We start from the raw sequence: 22,601 nt of genomic DNA on the forward strand, positions 1-22,601 counted from the left end.
TGTAGATCATGTAATATGGATACTGTCCTTGGGAGAAAGATGGCACAGTACTTTCACCCATGGGCCCATACTCAAAGGAAAAACCCAAAGAAAAGATTGGTGAATGAGTACATTTCACTTAAAACAGAAGAGTTAACATCTCTTCTTGTAAAAAGGATTGTTTTGCTCTAGCTGATTGTTGACTGTCCTGAGCATGTCAGATAAGAACTTAATACAGTGGGGGCGCCTGGGTGGAAGAGTTAACATCTCTTCTTGTAAAAAGGATTGTTTTGCTCTAGCTGATTGTTGACTGTCCTGAGCATGTCAGATAAGAACTTAATACAGTGGGGGCGCCTGGGTGGCTCAGTCGGTTAAGCATCTGCCTTCGGCTCGCGTCATGATCCCAGGGTCGGGATTGAGCCCCACGTTGGCCTCCCTGCTTAGCTGGGAGCCTGTTTCTCCCTCTGCCTGCTGCTTCCCCTGCTTGTGCTCTCTCCCTCTCTCTCTCTGTCAAATAAATAAAATCTTAAAAAAAAGAGAACTTAATACAATGAGCCAAAACAGATGTAGCCCTTACCCTGTGGTACTGACAGCCTAGTGGGGAAGATAGACAGCAATTGTATTACAATATTATCATACAACCATAATTATCCTCATTTTCAAGAAACTAAGACTCATGAGAGGGGTTAACTTTCCCGAGGTAATATAACCATCAGACTGAAGGACTGGGAGTGAAACCCAAGTTCTTCCCATAAAATTATACTTCCTCCAATCCTCCTGCCTCATCTTTCTTCCCTTTCTTTTTCTTTCTCCTCCTCCCCCTGTTCTTGCTTTTTCTTCTCTTTCCTCCTTGGTTGCAAGGTTTCCACCATTAGTGGAAATATGACAGGATTTCAGTTTATTCAGTCAACGCACTGGATTTATTGATTTTTTATATGACATAACCTAATTATCAAAAATGATATGGCAGGATTCTTAGTTAGAACACACTTAAGTAACCCTTCATTAAACCTGGGCTGAGAAACTTCAGTGTGAATCCCAGCTCTCCTACTTACTAGCCATGGGACTGTGGACAATTTCATCTATTCTCCCATCTCTAAAATAGGAGTGACAATGTCTTCCTCATAGGATTGTTGTGGGTTTTACAATTTTTTTTAAGTAGTCTCCTGCCCAACGTGGGACTTGAACTCATGGACTGAGCCAGCCAGGCACCCCTGTTGTGGGGTTTAAATGACTCAACACAGGACAGGGCACATACAGCTCTCACTTATCAACCACTTGAGTCTAGCTGTGTCTCTCTTTGATCTGTTTCTTCATTGAAAGAGTTTGGTTCTTCTAGCTCTATAACCACTATCACTGAGGGGTCAACATTCTATAACTACTATACTATTTCTACTATTGTCTGGTTAGGGTCAAGGAGGACTTAATTGACAAAGAGGTCCTTGATACACACACACACACACACACACACACACACACACACACACACACACTGTGTGATACAGACCCATGCTCTCTTTGTCTGTTTCAGGTTACCCCTTTCCTCAGTGGTTTTTGGCATCAAGGCTTTGTTTACAAAACCAGCTCCCATGATGATACTCTCTAAGCTAAAAGAGTTTGGATATGGAAACCCAGAAAAAAGGTAGAGTAAAAATGCCTTTGAAATAATGTAAAGGAAATATGAAAGCAAACTCAGGCTTTTACATTGATTACCAGGCAATTATCTTGGACTTTGGATATTATTAGTCATTAGTTCTCAGATTTTGAGGAAGTTATAACAGAGAGTATTAATGCCAAAGAAATTTTCATAGGAGTATCTTTAAGGATGTTCCTTAAAGGATACTACAAATGTCTATATAATTCACACTAAACTACATATTGATTGTTTTTATCTTTTTATCTACGTCATTTATTCACGAATGTTTCTGAGGGCATGCTACTATCTGCCAGGTTTAGAGGTGCTGGGGATACAAGATGAATAAGGAGCCTCCAAGGAGCCCCACAGATTATAAAACACTGTGATAAGGGCTCTACCAGAAGCATAAAATGGGGCACTGTGGTAATACAGAAAAGAGATTCCTACTTCAGTCTCCCTGGACAAGGGAGCACCTCTGAGAAGTGAGCTGAATTTTGGAGGTTGAGTTGGATTTCCCCTACTGAACACTGAAGAACATCATTCCAGGCAGAAGAAACAGCATGGAAAATGTCTGGAAGCATGAGAGAACTCTTAATAAGCTATTCATTTATTCACTCAACAAATGTCATTGAGAGCCTACCATGTCCTATGCTCTGTGATAGGGTCAGTGAGTGTCAGCGAACAAACCAACAGAGATCTCTGTCCTCATAGACTTAGTTCTAATGGGAGACATGAAGACAAAAAGTAAATAAAATACGTAGTATGTTAGTTGGCAATAAGTTTTTTGGTGAAAAATAAAATAAGATGGGGAATAAGAAAGGTTGGGGAAAGCTACATTTTTAATTAGAGTGATGGAAGGTCCTAGGAGGTGACATTTGAATAAATGCAGGGAATTGGGAGGACACCATGGAGGCCCTCTGGGGGAAGCAGAAAACACAGCAAGTGTAAAAGGATAGAGGGATACCATGCCTGGCTTTCTAGATCTCACAAGGAAGAAGTAAGCACGAGGGAGGCCAGGTCTTGTAGGTCCTTGCAGCTCTGCTTTGTTACTTTTGTTTCACTGTGAGATAAATGGTGGTAGTGAGGCAGTAGAAGATTAATTTATTTTTTATTTATTTGCTTTATTATTATTTTTTAAAGATTTTATTTATTTATTTATTTGAGAGAGACAGCATGTGCAAGCAGGGGGAGGGGTAAAGGGGGGAGGGAAAGGAAGGGGGAAAGAATCCCAAGCCAACTCACATTGAGTGCAGAGCCTGATCTCATGACCCTGAGATCATGACCTGAGCTGAAACTACGAGTTGGTCGCTCAACCTACTGAGTCACCCAGGTGCCCCTATTTGCTTTATTTTTTAGAGCAGTTTTAGAAAATTGAGCAGAAAGTACAGAGGTCCTCTATATTCTCTGTCCTCCACCAGATACAGCCTCCCCCACATCAACACCCACCCCCTTTCCAGAGCGGTACATTGGTTACATGACACTGACATGTCATTATCACCCAAAGTCCATGGTTTACATTTGGGTTCACTCTTGGTGTTGTACATTCTGTGGGTTTCGATGAATGTGTAATGACATGTATCCACCATTACAGTGTCATAGAGAATAGTTTTACTGCCCTAAAAATCCCCTGTGCTCCACCTATTCATCCCACCCTTCCCTCTAACCCCAACGACAAGGATATTTTTACTGTCTCCATGATTTGCCTTTCTCAGGATGTCAGATAGTTGGAATCATATAGTATGTAGCCTTTTCAGATAGGTTTCTTTCACTTAGTAATATGCATTTATGTTTCCTCCATGTCTTTTCATGGCTTGGTAAATTATTTCTTGTTAGTACTGATTAATATTCCATTGTCTGGATGTATAATTTATTTATATATTCATCCACTGAAAGACATCTTGGTTGCTTCCAAGTTTTGGCAATTGTGAATAAAGCTGTTTAAACATCCATATGCAGGTTTTTATATGGATATATGTTTTCTCCTTTGGGTAAGTACCAAGGAGCACAGTTGCTGAATTGTATGATAAGAGTATGTTTTGTGTTATAAGAAACTGCCAAACTGTCTTTGAAAGTGGCTGTACCGTTTTGAATTCCCATCAGCAAAGAAATAAAGAGTTCGTATTGCTCCACATTCTCATCAGCATTTGGTGTTGTCAATATTTTGGACTTTAGTCATTTTAGTAAGTGTTTATCTCATTTTAATTTGAAGTTTCCTAATGCCTTTTCATGTGGAACAGCTTCTCATATGCTTGTTTGCCATTTGTATGTCTTTGGTGAGGTGTCTGTTCAGGTCTTTTGCCCATTTTTTAATCAAGTTGTTCTTTTTCTTATTGTTGAATTTTAAGATTTCTTTGCATATTTTGGATAACAATCCTTTATCAGGTATGCCTTTTGCAAATATTTTCTTCCAGTCTATGGTTTGTCTTCTCATTCTCTTGACATTGTCCTTGGCAGAGCAGTTTTTAATTTTAATGAAACCCAGTTTATCAATTATTTCTTTTTTTAAATTAACATACAATATATTATTTGTTTCAGGGGTGCAGGTCTGTGATTCAACAGTCTTACAAAATTCACCATAGCACATACCCTCCCCATGTCCATCACCCAGATACCCCCCATCCCTCCCACTCCCCTCCACTCCAGCAAACCTTAGTTTGTTTCCTGAGATTTAGAGTCTCTTATGGTTTGTCTCCCTCTCTGGTTTCATCTGGTTTCATTTTTTCCTCTCTTCCCCCGTGATCCTCTGCCTTGTTTCTTGATTCCACATATCAGCAAGATCATATGATAGTTCTCTTTCTCTGATTGACTTATTTCACTTAGCATAATACCCTCTAGTTCCATCCATGTCATTGCAAATGGTGAGATTTCATTTTCTGATGGCTGCATAATATTCCAATATATACACCACATCTTTTTTATCCATTCGTCTATCGATGGACATCTAGGCTCCTTCCATAGTTTGGCTATTGTGGACATTGCTGCTATAAACATTGGGTGCATGTGCCCCTTCTGATCACTACATTTGTATTTTTGGGATAAATACCCAGTAGTGCAATTGGGGTGCATTGGAGTGTATGTGCCCCTTCGGATCACTACATTTGTATCTTTGGGGTAAATACCCAGTAGTGCAATTGCTGGGTCATAGGTAGCTCCTTTTTTTGAGGAACCTCCATACTGTTTTCCAGAGTGGCTGCACCAGCTTGCATTCCCACCAACAGTGTAAGAGGGTTCCTCTTTCTCTGCATCGTTGCCAACATCTGTCCTTTCCTGACTTGCTAATTTTAGCCATTCCGACTGGTGTGAAGTGGTATCTCATTGTGGTTTTGATTTGTGTTTCCCTGATGCTCAGTGATATTGAGCATTTTTTCATGTGTCTGTTGGCCATTTGGATGTCTTCTTTGCAGAAATGTCTGTTCATGTCTTCTGTCCATTTCTTGATTGGATGATTTGTTCTTTGGGTGTTGAGTTTGATAAGTTCTTTATAGATTCTGGATACTAGCCCTTTATCTGATATGTAATTTGCAAATATCTTCTCTCATTCTGTCAGTTGTCTTTTGGTTTTGTTGACTGTTTCCTTTGCTGTGCAAAAGCTTTTTATCTTGATAAAGTCCCAATAGTTTATTTTTGCCCTTGCTTCCCTTGCCTTTGGTGATGTGTCTAGCAAGAAGTTGCTGCGGTTGAGGTCGAAGAGTTTGCTGCCTGTGTTCTCCTCAAGGATGTTGATGGACTCCTGTCTCACATTTAGGTCTTTCATCCAGTTTGAGTCTATTTTTGTGTATGGTGTAAGGAAATGGTCCAGTTTCATTCTTCTGCATGTGGCTGTCCAATTTTCTCAATACCATTTTTTGAAGAGAGACTGTCTTTTTTTCATTGGACATTTTTTCCTGCCTTGTCAAAGATTAGTTGACCATAGAGTTGAGGGTCAATTTCTGGGCTCTCTATTCTGTTCCATTGATCTATGTCTGTTGCATTGATCTATGTCTGTTTTTGTGCCAGTACCACGCTGTCTTGATGGTTACAGCTTTGTAACAGAGCTTGAAGTCCGGAATTGTAATGCCACCAGCTTTGCTTTTCTTTTTCAACATTCCTCTGGCTATTCAGGGTCTTTTCTCGTTCCATACAAATTTTAGAATTATTTGTTCCATTTCTGTGAAAAAAGTTGTTGGTATTTTGATAGGGATTGCATTAAGTGTGCAGATTGCTCTAGGTAGCCTAGACATTTTAACAATATTTGTTCTTCCAATCCATGAGCATGGGACGTTTTTTCATTTCTATGTGTCTTCCTCAATTTCTTTCATGAGTATTCTATAGTTTCCTGAGTACAGATTCTTCGCCTCTTAGATTTATTCCTAGGTATCTTATAGTTTTGGGTGCAATTGTAAATGGGATCAACTCCTTAATTTCTCTTTCTTCTGTCTTGTTGTTGGTGTATAGAAATGTAACTGATTTCTGTGCATTGATTTTATATCCTGCTACTTTACTGAATTCCTGTAGGAGTTCTAGCAGTTTTGGGGTGGAGTCTTTTGGGTTTTCCACATAAAGTATCATATTATCTGCAAAGAGTGAGAGTCTGGCTTCTTCTTTGCTGATTAGGATGGCTTTTATTTCTTTTTGTTGTCTGATTGTTGAGGCTAGGACTTCCAGTACTATGTTGAGTAGCAGTGGTGGTAGTGGACATCCCTACCGTGTTCCTGACCTTAGGGGAGAAGCTCTCAGTTTTTCCCCATTGAGAATGATATTTGCTGTGGGTTTTTCATAGATGGCTTTTATGATATTGAGGTACATACCCTCTATCCCTACACTGTGAAGAGTTTTCATCAAGAAAGGATGCTGTACTTTGTCAAATGCTTTTTCTGCATCTATCGAGAGTAGCATATGGTTCTTGTCCTTTCTTTTATTAATGTATTGTATCACATTGATTGATTTGCAGATGTTGAACCAACCCTGCAGCCCAGGAATAAATCCCTCTTGGTCGTGGTGAATAATCCTTTTAATGTACGGTTGGATCCTATTAGCTAGTATTTTGGTGAGAATTTTTGCATCCACGTTCATCAGGGATATTGGTCTGTAATTCTCCTTTTTGATGGGGTCTTTGTCTGGTTTTGGGATCAGGTAATGCTGGCTTCATAAAATGAGTCTGGAAGTTCTCCTTCCATTTCTATTTTTTGGAACAGTTTCAGAAGAATAGGTATTAATTCTTTAAATGTTTGGTAGAATTCCCCTGGGAAGCCATGTGGCCCTGGGCTCTTGTTTTTTGGGAGATTTTTTGATGACTGCTTCAATTTTCTTTCTGGTTATGGGTCTGTTCAGGTTTTCTATTTCTTCCTGGTTCAGTTTTGGTAGTTTATACATCTCTAGGAATGCATCCATTTCTTCCAGGTTTTCTAATTTGTTGGCATATAGTTGCTCATAATATGTTCTTATACTTGTTCATATTTCTTTGGTGTTGGTTGCGATCTCTCCTCTTTCATTCATGATTTTATTTATTTGGGTCCTTTCTCTTTTCTTTTTGATAAGTCTGGGCAAGGGTTTATCCATCTTATTAATTCTTTCAAAGAACCCGGTCCTAGTTTCGTTGATCTGTTCTACTGTTCTTTTAGTTTCCTTGATTTCTGCCTTAATCCTTATTATTTCTCCTCTTCTGCTGGGTTTAGGCCTTATTTGCTGTTTTTTCTCCAGCTCCTTTAGGTGTAGGGTTAGGTTGTGTATTTGAGAACTTTCTTGTTTCTTGAGAAAAGCTTGTATTGCTATATATTTTCCTCTTAGGACTGCCTTTGTTGCATCCAAAAGATTTTGAACAGTTGTGTTTTCATTTTCATTTGTTTCCATGAATTTTTTAAATTCTTCTTTAATTTCCTGGTTGACCCATTCATTCTTTAGTAGGATCCTTTTTAGCCTCCATGTATTTGAATTCTTTCCAACTTTCCTCTTGTGGTTGAGTTCGAGTTTCAAAGCATTGTGGTCCGAAAATATGCAGGGAATGATCCTTATCTTTTGGTACTGATTGAGACCTGATTTGTGACCCAGGATATGATCTCCTCTGGAGAATGTTCCATGTGCACTGTAGACGAATGTGTATTCTGCTGCTTTGGGGTGGAATGTTCTGAATATTTATCTGTGAAGCCCATCTGGTCTCGTGTGTTATTTAAAGCCCTTATTTCCTTGTTGATCTTTTGCTTATATGCTCTGTCCATTTCAGTGAGGGCAGTGTTAAAGTCTCCTACTACTAGTGTATTATTGTCAATGTGTTTCTTTGATTTTGTTATTAATTGGCTTATATAATTGGCTGCTCCCATGTTAAGGGCATAAATATTTACAATTGTTAGATCTTCTTGTTGGATAGACCCTTTAAGTATGATATAGTGTCCTTCCTCATCTCTTATGTTATTATCTCTTATGTCTCTTATGTCTTTGGTTTAAAATCTAATTTGTCTGATATAAGGATTGCCACCCCAGCTTTCTTTTGATGTCCATTAGTGTGGTAAATGGTCTTCCAACCCCTCACTTTATTTTTTTTCTCTTTAAATTTTTTATTGTTATGTTAATCGCCATACATTACATCATTAGTTTTTTTTAAATTTTTTATTGTTATGTTAATCATGATACATTACATCATTAGTTTTTGATGTAGTGTTCCATGATTCTTTGTACATAATACCCAGTGCTCCACGCAGAACGTGCCCTCTTTAATACCCATCACCAGGCCAACCCATCCCCCCATCCCCCTGCCCTATAGAACCCTCAGTTTGTTTTTCAGAGTCCATCATCTCTCATGGTTCATCTCCCCCTCCGATTCCCCCCCCTTCATTCTTCCCCTCCTGCTATCTTCTTCTTCTTCTTTTTTTCTTAATATATATTGCATTATTTGTTTCAGAGGTACAGATCTGTGATTCAACAGTATTGCACAATTCACAGCACTCACCATAGCACATACCCTCCCCAATGTCTATCACCCAGCCACCCCCTCCCTCCTACCCACCACTCCAGCAACCCTCAGTTTGTTTCCTGAGGTTTAGAATTCCTCATATCAGTGAGGTCATATGATACATGTCTTTCTCTGATTGACTTATTTCACTCAGCAGAACACCCTCCAGTTCCATCCACATCGTTGCAAATCCAACCCCTCACTTTAAATCTGAAGGTGTCTTTGAGTCTAAAATGAGTCTCTTGCAGACAACATATCAATGGGTCTTGTTTTTTTATCCAATTTGATACCCTGTGTCTTTTGATTGGGGCATTTAGTCCATTTACATTCAGGGTAACTATTGAAAGATATGAATTTAGTGCCATTGTATTGCCTGTAAGGTGACCGTTACTGTATATTGTCTCTGTTCCTTTTTGGTCTATGTTACTTTTAGGCTCTCTCTTTGCTTAGAGGACTCCTTTCAATATTTCTTGTAGGGCTGGTTTGGTGACTGCAAATTCTTTTAGTTTCTCTTTGTACTGGAAGCTTTTTATCTCTCCTTCTATTTTCAGTGACAGCCTAGCTGGATATAGTATTCTTGGCTGCATATTTTTTTCATTTAGTACCCTTCAATTCTTTCTTTTTTTTTTTAAAGATTTTATTTATTTATTTGAAAGAGAGAGAGAGAGAGGGAGAGAGAGCACAGAGGGAGAGGGAGGAGCAGACTTCCTGATGAGCAGGGAGCCCGATATGGGGCTCGAATCCAGGATGCTGAGATCATGACCTGAGCTGAAGGCAGACACTTAACAGACTAAGCCACCCAGGTGCCCCCCCTTCAATTATTTCTTTCATAGATTATGCCTTTGCTGTTGTATCTGAAAAATCATCACTATACCCAAGTCATCCAGATTTTCTCCTGTGTTATCTTCTAGGAGTTTTATAGTTTTGCATTTTACATTTAGGTCTGTGATCTATTGTGAGTTAAGTTTTACATAGGTGTAAGATCTGTGTCTAGATGTTGCATGTAGATGTCCAGTTATTCCAGTATCATGTGTTGAAAAGACTACCTTTTTCTGCATTGTATTGCCTTTGTGCCTTTATCAAAGATTAGCTGATTATATTTATGTGGATCTATTTCCGGCCTCTCCATTGCATTCTATTGATTCTCTTTGCCAATAGCATACTATCTTGATTTTGTAGCTTTATAAAAAAGATTTTATTTATTTATTTGAGAGAGAGACAGAGAGAGCACAATCAGGGGGTGGGCAGAGGGAGAGGGACAAGCAGACTCCCTACTGAGTGGAGAGCCTGATTCAAGACTCGATCCCAGGACCCTGAGTTCATGACCGAGCTGAAGTCAAATGTTTAACTGACTGAGCCACCCAGGCGCTTCTATAGTAAGTCTTGATGTCAGGTAATGTCAGCCCACTGGCTTGGTTCTTCTTCAGTATTGTGTTGGCTATTTTTTATCTTTTGCCTTTCCATATAAACTTTGGAATCAGTTTGTTGATATCCACAAAATAACCTGCTGGGATTTTGATTTGGATTGTGTTAAATATATAGATCAAGTTAGGAGGAGCTTACATCTTGACAATATTGAATCTTCCTATCCATGAACATGGAATATCTTTCCATTTATTTACTTCATTTTGTATTTCTTCCATCAGAGTTTTGTAGTTTTCCTCATATAGATCTTATACATATTTTGTTATATCTATACTTAAAGTCCTTAATTTTTACGATGCTAATATAAATGGTGTTATGTTTTTAATTCCAAATTCCACTTGTTTATCACTGATACATAGGAAAGCAACTGACTTTTGAATATTAGCCTTGTATCTTGCAACCTTGCTATAATTGCTTATTAGTCCCAGGAGATTTTTGTTGTTGATTCTTCTGGATTTTCTACATAGCCAAGGATTTATTTTATTTTATTTATTTTATTTTATTATTTTTTTTAAATTGTTTAAAGATTTTATTTATTTATTTGAGAGAGAGAATGAGATATAGAGAGAGAGCATGAGAGGGGGGAGGGTCCGAGGGAGAAGCAGACTCTCCACTAAGCAGGGAGCCTGATGCGGGACTCGATCCCAGGACTCCAGGATCATGACCTGAGCTGAAGGCAGTCGCTTAACCAACTGAGCCACTCAGGCGCCCGCCAAGGATTTATTTTTAAAAGTTTTTCTTACACCCCTACCCCCATTTTTTTTTTAATTTTATTTATTTGACAGAGAGAGACACAGCGAGAGAGGGAACACAAGCAGGGGGAGTGAGAGAGGGAGAAGCAGGCCTCCCGCGGAGCAGGGAGCCCAATGCGGGGCTCCATCCCAGGATCCCGGGACCATGACCTGAGCTGAAGGCAGACGCTTAACGACTGAGCCACCCAGGCGCCCCGGGTTTCATTCTTTTCTAACACAAAACACTTAACCACTAAAATAAAAAGAACAATTTTGTGACATCTGAAAATCGTCACGTGTCCTACCAGGAGTACAGAAGCTGTTCGTTGGGAAAGACTGCTGTAGATAAAGGAAATCATTGAAAGTTTTTAAGCTGGGGACAGACATTACCTGAATTTTGTTTTAGAACATTCTGGCAGTCACATTAAACAAGGATTAGAGGGGGACAAAAATTAAAGCTTGGTTACTCATTGTTTATTATGTAACAAGTGCTTTGGATACAAAGGTCAATGAAATAGGTTGCTATCACTAAGGAGCATATAATGTAGTAAAGGGAATAGACACGAGGACAGATGACTTCAGCATAGAGTGGTAGTTATTATAATTAGAAGTATATAAAAGATATAATGGTGGCTAAAATGCGGGTGTGGTCAACACTGCCTCAGAAACCAATTCCAGGCTTTACAGAGGAAGATTCTTCAGCTGGGTTTCAATGGAGGTGTTAATACTGTGAACAGAGATTGGAGGTAGCCAGAGAAGGGTAACATGGTACATGTAAAACATGGACATGTAAAATGGCAGGGTATTCATTCAACAAACATTTACCGAACACTGATTATATATATATCAGGTCCTGTATAAGCCCTAAAGCACAAAGAGACAAAAGATGCAGCTCCCACTCTGAATAAGCTCGATGTCAATTATAGTGAAAATCATAATGCTATGTGTTAAGTATTATTGAGAGATGTAAACATGGGATGCTGTGTGAGTACACCTAGCTAAGCATGTAATTCAGACTGGGTAGCAAAGAAGTGATCTCTCAGATGAATTCTGAAAACGTAGTCAGAGTCTGTGCAAGTAGAAAGAGGCATGAGATCATATGACATGCTTGGAGGAACTGCGAATGGTAAAAGAAGGGCTTAAGAAGTGTGGATTTGATTCTAAAAGAAATGGAATATTATTATTATTAAACCAAGGAGTAGTAATATCAGATTTGCTTTTGAAAACAGCACCCTGCAGCGTGGAGAATGGTTTGAAGGGAGGTTAGCTGAATTTCAAAGATAGAACAGTTTGAAGGCCAATGAACTGCTTTTATATGAGAAATGCTGGCGTGGGACTGAACTAAAGCAATGTAACATGGCAGGCAAGAAAGAGATTGACATGAGAGAGATTAAGGAGTTAGAATCAATAGAACTTGGTAATACTTGGTTATAGAGGCATGACTCACAACTGGGTAATTGCGTGTTAAGAAATGAGTTGAGTATACACTGGAAGTGAATGTGGACTGTTCTAGATGGCATTTCTTTTATAGGATTTGAAGGAACTCTTTTCAATCTCAGCTTCTACATCTACTAAGTGAATGTTTTCCACCTGCACTGGGGAAGTTACTTGAAACACAGGTAACATCAAAAGTCTCAAGCAGTGTTGTGGAAGAAAACTATGGTGGCTGGGAAAGGGAGAGGAACAGGATCTGGGGTAGAAAGGACTCAAAGTTCATTCACTGATAAATATGAGAGGATGCTGGAAGAAGGGGTGTATTTAACCTGTGCCCCTTTAAATTTTCTTTGAGAATAGAGGCCCTAAAGTAATGTTTCTCAACCTCATTTCACATTAGAATCACTTAGAGCTTGAAAAAGTCCTGATATCCAGGCCACACCCTAGACCAGTTAAATCAGAATTTCTGGAGGTGAGATCCAGACTTTGGTATTTTTTTCAAGCTTACTAGCTTATTCGATTGTGCAGCCAATGTGGAGAACCTAGAGATTTACTTCCTTGGAAACAGAGGCTCTAGAGATTAATTCTTGTTGACTTGGGCAAAGATATGTTGACAACCAGACACGTTGGTAAAGTAGTCTCCTGGTCCAGTAAGCATTTTTAGAGGTATGAACTTATTTAGGGCACTCAAGTATCGTTTATCTTTGAGTGATAACATTTGGTATCTGGTGGCCTTACATAGCTATTGGTAATCTGAAAGTGCCTGACTGAAGTCCAGAGGCCAACTGCACACTTAATAGGATATGGTTAGGTGATCAGAGAGTGCTTTGGGATTCATGGTATATGAATTTAGCAAATGTCTATTTGGAATAAATTTCATGCTTGTAAGAGAGTTTTCTAATATCTGATTAATACTTTACTGTTACCATATGCAGATCTGTATGGTTCAGGGGTATTATTCTTGCCGCTGCCATTTTTGAAAAATGGTCTGTGATTTCTTTTTTTTTATTTTTTTAAAAGATTTTATTTATTTGAGAGAGAGAATGAGATAGAGAGCATGAGAGGGGGGAGGGTCAGAGGGAGAAGCAGACTCCCGGCTGAGCAGGGAGCCCTATGTGGGACTCGATCCCGGGACTCCAGGATCATGACCTGAGCTGAAGGCAGTCGCTCAACCGACTGAGCCACCCAGGCGCCTGGTCTGTGATTTCTTGATACAGTTAGAGAAATGTTGGTTCTAAGGGGTATATTATTTTACTAAGTTTAATAGATCTAATTTCTTCCCCCCCCCCCTTTTTTTTTTTGGTAAAATAGAGCATCTTTTTAAAAAAATTTATTTATTAATTTGAGAGAGAGAGAGAGGTAGAGCACAGAGGAGAGTGAGAGGGAGAAGCAGAAGTCCCAACATGGGGCTCAGTCCCAGGACCATGGGATCATGACCTGAGCCGAAGGCGGATGCTTAGCTGACTGAGCCACCCAGGCACCCTGATCTATTTTCTTCTTATTGACCCAAGGATATACTACTCAGTAGCCTATAAATGTAATGGTTAGTTAATGGTTAATGGAGATTCATAAATGGGGTACTTGGGCAAGAAAACCAATGTGTAATCTCTTCTAATTATAGGGGATAAGGTACTTTATGTCATAATATTGGAAATTGATTATCTTAATTATTTTATACATGTAACTTCTATGAAAAATGCAGCAAAGTCCACACTTTGCACAAAAAAATATGACAGTGAAATTCTAGTATATTATAGAAAAAAGGCTACTCCTCCTATTTGGCCAATTAAGCATGCTTGCATTCTTTTGTCAGCAAACATTTGTGGAGTACCTAGTAGGTGTTAGCACTGAGCTGGGAATTGAGATACAAAGAGTCGTGAGGCATGATGCTTTTTTGTCCTTCAGAACTCACATGGCATTAGTGGTGAGGCAGACTGGAAACAGAAAGTCTAGTACAACGAGCTAAATCCAAGGTTGAGATAAGCAGAATGCAAGAGGAGCCCAAGCTGGGCACTCGGCTGCTTGTTACAGGATGCAATGCACTGCACACTCCATGTGGTAGCACTGTCTGATAGTCCTGGCCAAATTCTTGCTGCTTGATGAGACATTCTGGAATAGAAAGATGCATTTCCCCAGTAGTCAAAATCTGCCAATTTATTTGTTGAATTACAGTTGTCATCTGTGGATACTCTGCAGGAAACTCAAAATACATTACTTTAAAAATACTCTTCTAGATCAGTCTGCTATATATTCACGTGTGTTTTTTCTAAAGATTATTTATTTATTTGAGAGAGAGAAAGAGAAAGTGAGAGTGAGAGAGCATGAATGGGAGAAGGGGCAGAGGGAGAAGCAGACTCCCCACTGAGCAGGGAGCCCGATGCAGGTCTCCATCCCAGGACCCGGAGATCATAACCTGAGCCGAAGGCAGATGCTTAACCAACTGCACCATCCAGGCGCCCCCCAAGTGTGTTTTTAAATGTTGTAAATGCAGCTTTCCCTTTACTTCTCTTTTGTCTGAAAGCCTCACAATACTTCAAAAGTTATACTTGCAACAAAAGTTTAGAAACATGACTTTTCTCTTAATGATGTAGTAAACAATACTGTCTTAAACTCCAGCAAAGAAGCAGATCAAAAATGAACTGCTTCAGGGTGAATAATTGACAAATAACAAATAACCTCAAGACTTTGTCTTTCAAGCAATAAAAATATTCTTGGTATTTAATTATATGTTGCTAATCATTAAAATCAATTCTAAAGCTGTTTTTTGAAAATAAGTGCTTTCTATAGTGATTTACTATAGTGATTTACTATAGCAACAGCCTGGAAATTCTCAGGCAACAACTCTCTTCTGCTTGTTTAATGATTTCTGTTTCATATTAGGACTAAATCGGTGGTTTTATTCAGTACTAAAGATTAGGTTATCTAGACTAGAAATGAGATAGTCTTACATATTATACTTGGTGCTGGTGGATTTTGTTCTTTCAAGCTATCAATTCAATATCAGGCGGTTGATTCTCCTGTAGTTCTGAAATACCTATTATAAATTCCTTGATTAATATTTTTACATACTCTTGACCTGTGAAGCCACTGATGTGTAGAGCTTTGAATAGGAAAAACAAACAAACAACCCCTTCTCTGAAGAGCTCATGCGCTTACTATAGGGTCACTGGAAAAGCAAGAAATAGTCAGTAGTTAGGACACTCCTTCTATTCAGAGCCTCAAATTTTAAGATATGACTTCTTCTCCCTCCCCCATCACTGTCTATTTGGGAAGATAGGATTAAAAACATAGGGGCGCCTGGGTGGCTCAGTTGTTAAGCATCTGCCTTTGGCTCAGGTCATGATCCCAGGGTCCTGGGATCGAGCCCCGCATCGGGCTTTCTGCTTGGCAGGGAGCCTGCTTCTCCTTGTCCCTCTGCCTGCCGCTCTGCCTACCTGTGCTTTCTCTCTCTCTCTCTGTCAAATAAATAAATAAAATCTTTTAAAAAACATATACAAGGGGCGCCTGGGTGGCTCAGTTGTTAAGCGTCTGCCTTCGGCTCAGGTCATGATCCCAGGGTCCTGGGATCGAGCCCCGCATCGGGCTCCCTGCTCGGTGGGAAGCCTGCTTCTCCCTCTCCCACTCCCCCTGCTTGTGTTCCTTCTCTGGCTGTGTGTCTCTCTCTGTCAAATAAATAAATAAAATCTTAAAAAATATACAAAATATTACAGCTGCAAAGAAGTGTGTACATATAAGCAATACATCTGTTGGGGTTGCTAGAATAAATATTGAGATAATCAGTGTTTAACAATGTTCTATACTAAGTCCATTTGCCAGGTATCATGAACAGGAGCCCTTGTACCATTCCAAATTAAAAACATTTGGCCCAAAAGATTATGATTGAGGCTAACTCAGTTTACTAATGATGTGTCAGAAATGGGGTTGTGATGTAAGCTTGTGTGGAGGAAACTCTATCCACAAGTTCATAGGACCACAATAATATATATCCTGTGTTTTACTGTGGAATTACCAGTGATGATGATTTCTTCCCCATTGTTCGTGTCTTTCTTCTGTATATAAGAGTGATAATGTTCCATTGCAAGGGAACCACCCGAGGACAAGATTATGTCCAAAGGAGGAGATAATCAATCTCAGGGTTTGTTTTGTTTTTTGTTTGTTTGTTTTTTGAGAAATATTATACAGTTGTTTGTTTCCAGTTAGTCTTTAGAAGACTAAGTGAAAACATTAACAATATCTCCAACCTCTCACAAAGAAAAGCAGGTGTATAGACAGTTAGATTCTTACATTTCCTTTTCAGCAATGTGATCATATCGAGCTGCTAGTGATCTTGGTATTTGTTATAGGTCCTGGCTTTTCATTGAAACCTTCTGAATTCATTTTCACAGAAATTATATGACTATTCTTTTTTTTTTAAAGATTTTTTATTTATTTGGGAGAGAAAGACTGAGTGAGAGAGACAGTACAGGAACAGGGGCAGAGGGAGAGGGAGAAGCAGACTCCCCGCTGAGCAAGGAGCCTGACGCTGGGCTCAATCCCAGGACCCCGGGATCATGACCTGAGCCGAAGGCAGACGCTTAACCGACTGAGCCACTCAGGTGCCCCAGTATATGACTATTCTTTAATTTTTTTTTTCTGGGGTGCCTGGGTAGCTCAGTCAGTTAAGCATCTGACTCTTGAATTTGGCTCAGGTCATGATCTCAAGGTGGTGAGATTGAGCCCCTTGACATGGAAAGAAGTATTTGAGCTGAGTTCTGAAGAATAAGTAGGCACTAACTAGAAGGCCTCTGCCTAGAATCATATGCAAAACCTCCAACCATCACTACCTCCTCCTCTAAAAGCCATAGCTGGGAATGTATGTCCTTGGTGCTCTGGACTGGACTACATTGGTTAGGAATGGCCACCCCTTCCACCAGGCCACCCCTGCTCCAGCAGACCACCCTTCATCTTGAGTCCTACTCAGTCCACGAAGTGATTGATTATGACCTACCGACCCATTGTTCTTGTGCTGCTACTTTCTGGGCTCTGAGACAAACACAGAGGCTTGGGTCACAGGATGGGCCATCCAACACATACCAACTGTAGCCTCTGGAAGTAACAGATCCACCAAGGGTGCCAATATGAAATATGGTGTCACCTCTGCTCCACCCAAACTATCAGTGGAAAACCTCATTTCTGGGGGCATGTAGTGTTTTGTCTTCCCTGTATTCCTTCTTTCCTTTAAGAAAAATCCTCTCCCTTCTTCCCTCTCCAACTAACCACCCAACTCCCACCTCCCTTCTCTCTCTCTCCCTTTCCCTCTGCCCCTCCCCCGTGTACACACACATTCTCTCAAATAAATAAATCTTTAAAAAATGTGTTTTTTCCTTCTCATAAATGCATATTATAAATACCACTTTCTCTTGTTGAGATCTTTAGTTCAGATCTAGATAAAAACCTTAGTTCCAAACTTACTAGCTGTGGAACTTTGGGCAACTCAACCTGGTTAAGCCTTAGTGTCTTCTTCAGGGTTATTGTGAAAATCTGTAGCAATGACAGAAAAGTGTCAAACGGCCAGGCACATAGTAAACATGTAATCCATGTGACACCATCATTATTCTTACAAGGGTCTCATCAGGCTGACCCTAGAAAGGAGAAGTTCCCTTCCTATTCTTGAGGTAGCAACAGATTATATGAACTCAAAGTTTCCCATCCTTAATTCAAAAGCATCTGTACTGCCACAAAATAATATTATTGTTTAGCAAGTATAAGCTAAGGCAAGAAAATGAAGAAAAAGACCCCAAACAGCAATATTTTAGAACGTTATAACCTGCGGGTAGGTGTTTTTTCTTTTTGAAAGCAGAACATTATGAGAGAAAATTGGGTGCAAAAATTTTTCCCATAAGCAAGATATGCGATTGCTATTATTATTATAAGATTATATTATATATAATATATAAATATATATAAATATATTTATAAAAATAAAATATATAATATATAAATATATTATATTATAATATTTGTTTATTGTTTCTGCCTCCACTACAATGTATGCTTTGTTGATGATAAGGATCGTTGATTTATTTACTCTATATTGCAAGCACCTAAAACAGTAAGTGTGCAGTAAATATTTATTGATTGAGCAAAATTATAAGTGGAGCTTAGGAATTATTTTTCTACCAGAGATTCACTCAAAAATGTGAAGGTTGGAAAGCATAAAAAGCCCAACTGGTCAATAGGTTCAACCATATCCAGGTAGAGGGAACATAATGTGAGAGAGGAAAAGAAATTCCCTAAATCCTGGACATCTTTCCCAGATTAGAATTACATTTTAAGAGAAAGAAGGAATCTTAAGGAGCAGAAAGACCAGGGAGATTTTTTTGAAGAGCATCAAATGATTCAACAAAGTAGTGGGGAAATGGCCTCTGCTTTGGAGCACATGAAACATTAAAATGGTTGCAGTTTCAGTAATAATAACAAGGTATGCCCAAAAGCACTAGGTCTTAAACCACAGCAAGGTAGTTATCAAATCACCCTACTCATTTAAATGTTCATCCCCCTGCCTTTCCTTGAGCTTCTAGCCTAAAGCTTTCTCTCTGCAGTATTGGTCACGTGCTCACAGGAGGCTTTGCCTCTGCAGATTACCACAGGAGTTCCGCATGCGCCCTTTCACCATGGTAAAAAGAGAAAAAGACGGTTCTGTCTTGGAGATCGAATATCTCCTGGAGAGAACCCTTGGCGGGTGGAATCCAATTTCTTGATATTTCTGAAACTGGGATCTGTTATAACTAGAAAATGCCAAAGGGTAATGGGCTCCTGCTGCTAACGAAACACTCAGATAAAAATGCACTGGAGTGCCTCAGCCAAGCACAAACCAGTCTTTTCATAAAACACTGGGCTTCTGAGGACATATTGTAGTAATTCCGTGTCCAGCAGCTCATGGTCATGGCCCTGTGGTTCTTTTCCCCTTTAAAGGTCTTGATTAGGCCAATTCCTTTCTTCTTTGTGTTTGAGAAATGTGGATTTAGGCTGCTTCAAACTGGAACTTGGGTTTCCATTACTTTGTTGGCATCTTGCACCCATTGTCAATCCAGTTCTCTCATCTGGTCTGTCTTGTGGTTCCAGTCAGTGAACAGCCAAAGGTCGTGAGACAGGCATATGCGCACCTACAACATCACGTTCAAAAGTACAACCATGACCTTGTCTTCTCATTCTCAAAAATCTGTGCTCAGCTGTTTCAAACCTCCTGTGTCCTTGTTAGTAATGGCCAATTAGAAATCACTGAATCCTTTCCCTATAATGGTCAGAGGCTGCCAATTTATGGTAATTTGGACATAAGTGCCAATGGGAAAGGTACATTATTCAAGCTACTTTGGCTGTGACAGAAACCCAGTGCAGGCTAGCTGAAATAAAAAAGGAACTTGCCAGCTCTTATAACTGAAAAGTCAGGCAGAGGCAGATCTGGGTAAGTACTCAGATTACGATAGGAACCTGTTTTCTCTGTCCCCGACTTTCCTTCTGTATAGAGTGCAGCCTTTTACCACATGGCAGCAAGGTAACTCCAGGCTTACTTGGGCCCAACAGTCCAAGATCCTAAAGGAAACATGTACATTTCTCTCAGTAGCACAGCAAAAGTCCCCCAGTGGACCCTGAAAAGCTTTCTGTAAGGTACATACCCATCCCTGACTCAGTAGTTGTAGCCTGAGGCTGGAGTTCTGACTAGGTCTGGGCATGTGCCTGAACTTCAGGGTGGGAGTTGGGTGGTCAGTTGGGGAGGGAAGAAGGGAGAGGATTTTTTTCTTAAAGGAAAGAAGGAATACAGGGAAGACAAAACACTACATGCCCCCAGAAATGAGGTTTTCCATAGATAGTTTGGGTGGAGCAGAGGTGACACCATATTTCATATTGGCACCCTTGGTGGATCTGTTACTTCCAGAGGCTACAGTTGGTATGTGTTGGATGGCCCATCCTGTGACCCAAGCCTGTGTTTGTCTCAGAGCCCAGAAAGTAGCAGCACAAGAACAATGGGTCGGTAGGTCATAATCAATCACTTCGTGGACTGAGTAGGACTCAAGATGAAGGGTGGTCTGCTGGAGCAGGGGTGGCCTGGTGGAAGGGGTGGCCATTCCTAACCAATGTAGTCCAGTCCAGAGCACCTAGGACATACATTCCCAGCTATGGCTTTTAGAGGAGGAGGTAGTGATGGTTGGAGGTTTTGCATATGATTCTAGGCAGAGGCCTTCTAGTTAGTGCCTACTTATTCTTCAGAACTCAGCTCAAATACTGCTTCCCCAGGGGAGCCTTTTCTGGACTCCACTTGCCAAGAGTAGGCCAGACCCTCTGGCTATGTGCTCCTATCTAATACCTTGTGTTTTCCATCACAGCACTTAATGCACTTAATGCAGTGACCTTTTATTTTTTTATGATTTTATTTATTTATTTGAGAGAGAGAGAGAGGAGAGAGGGGAGAGCATAGAGGAAGAGTGAGAGAGAGAAGCAGACTCGCCGCTGAGCAGAGAGCCCAATGTGGGGCTCAATCCCAGGACCCTGAGATCATGACCTGAGCTGAAGGGAGATACTTAACAGACTGAGCCACCCAGGCACCCCTAATGCAGTGATTTTATGTTGCCATATGTAAATCACTCTTATCTGTGATTGCTTGATAAATATCTAGCTCCTGCACTAGGAGGTGAGTTTCTTGAGGGTGGGAACTATTGAATACCCAGTACTTATTAGCCCATTGTCAGCATATTAATAATAACACAGTACCTCTTTTTTTTTAAGATGAATGAATGATACCTAATTTCTGGTAATAGTGACTGATTTTCGTATGAAAATGTAACAAACTGCCTCTTCTTCTTCCTAAACTATCACATAGTTTGAACTTTTCACTTATTTCCTCACTTGCCTAAATGAATGAGGTGATATTTTAGGTAGCCTAGGTGACCAAAAAGCAGCAGCAGACTGGATAGTCAGCACCCAAATAATCAGGAGTCCTCTTTTACTATATACGATTTAAATGAAAAAAATATATCAGGAACATAATCAAAAGTCATAGAAATCTGGAGCTTAGTGAAGTTCTTGGCAGAAAACCAGGACATGCTACTCCTGAATATCACTGTTAACTACAGTTTCCTCTTGTAACCTCTAATTATGTTGAAGAATAATAATAAGTTTAGTAATAAAAATGAATGCCAAGTTCCCACCATTTTGTTTAAAACATGTCAGAAAGGGGCACCTGTGTTGTTAAGTGTCCAACTCTTGGTTTTGGCTCAGGTCATGATCTCATGGGTCGTGAGATCTTGCCCTGCATGGGGCTCTGCACTCAGTGGGGAATCTGCTTGAGTATTCTCTCCCTCTTCCCCTCCCCCTACTTATGCATGCTCGCGCATGTACTCTCTCTCTAAAATAAATAAATCTTTAGGGGCGCCTGGGTGGCTCAGTTGGTTAAGCGACTGCCTTCGGCTCAGGTCATGATCCTGGAGTCCTGGGATCGAGTCCCGCATCGGGCTCCCTGCTCAGCGGGGAGTCTGCTTCTCCCTCTGACCTTCTTCCCTCTCGTGCTCTCTATCTCTCATTCTCTCTCTCAAATAAATAAATAAAATCTTTTTAAAAAAATAAATCTTTAAAACCTGTTGGATGGTAATTTCAAGCCTGGAGTATTATGAGCATGTAGATGTATATACCTATGCATTATACCTCACCTCCGCCCGCCCTCCTCCCATGTACCGTGTGTGTGTGTGTGTGTGTGTGTGTGTGTGTGTGTGTGTTTGTGGTCCTTCAGGCTTTATGATCACAGGCTTATATGTCAGCCTCCTCTGGTATGGGCAACTGAAAGGTAGGGATTATTCAATTATTCAAAAAAATCCAGATTATTTAATAACATTTCTGTTACTTTTTTAAAAAGCAAAACTGTTCTGAAACTTTTTGTTATGTAGCTTTGAATTAATAAGAAACCCCTAGAGAAACTAATTATGTTTTAAATCTTTTTTTCTTTCCCTAGTACAATTTTAGATCTTCATGATGCTATGTTTAATTCGATTTGCCTGGTCCCCCTGGGCATTGCAGTAATTCAGATTCTGGTTTGGAGCCCATTCTCACTCAGGAACAAGACAGACTACACAGGGGCTCTTTAAGGCCAATGCTGGCTATCATGAGAGTCAAACAAAACTTCAGTTGTTTATCTGTTCTGATAGAGTTTACATTATACCAGAAGGCAAAACTGTTCTTTATAACCTCTAATTTGTTTAGAAAACAAAACAGAGAACACAAAAAAATCTAACATGTTTTAGGACGTTTTGACTATAATAATAAACTTAATAAGAAAGTTAAATATGAGTTAAGTCCTCTCTGTTGGCTGTTTCCAAGTGGTCTTGTGGCCTGGTCACAACCTGTTATTCCTCACCCTTGAATCACTCCGTGAGCTGGTTTGGTTTCCCAGAGTCCACCTGACTGTTCATGCCACTTCCTTTTATTTTAAGCCCTATACTGC

General features: G+C 39.9%; 1 protein-coding gene across 1 annotated transcript in view; it reads left to right on the plus strand.

Annotated features, from left to right (window-relative positions):
• LOC148162850 (solute carrier family 68 member 1-like) overlaps positions 1 to 22,245 on the plus strand; it is a 50,684-nt gene extending 28,439 nt beyond the window's left edge. The window contains exons 6-7 of the mRNA XM_088029024.1: positions 1,511 to 1,621; positions 22,113 to 22,245. Of these exons, the coding sequence (XP_087885150.1) occupies positions 1,511 to 1,621; positions 22,113 to 22,245 (244 nt within the window). The remainder of the gene's footprint in view (positions 1 to 1,510; positions 1,622 to 22,112) is intronic.
• Positions 22,246 to 22,601: the final 356 nt, after the last annotated feature.

This window comes from Eumetopias jubatus, unplaced genomic scaffold, assembly GCF_037043125.1.
Source record: "Eumetopias jubatus isolate StellerSeaLion01/CBP00866 unplaced genomic scaffold, mEumJub1_p1.0 scaffold_12, whole genome shotgun sequence".
NCBI classification, from domain to species: domain Eukaryota; kingdom Metazoa; phylum Chordata; class Mammalia; order Carnivora; family Otariidae; genus Eumetopias; species Eumetopias jubatus.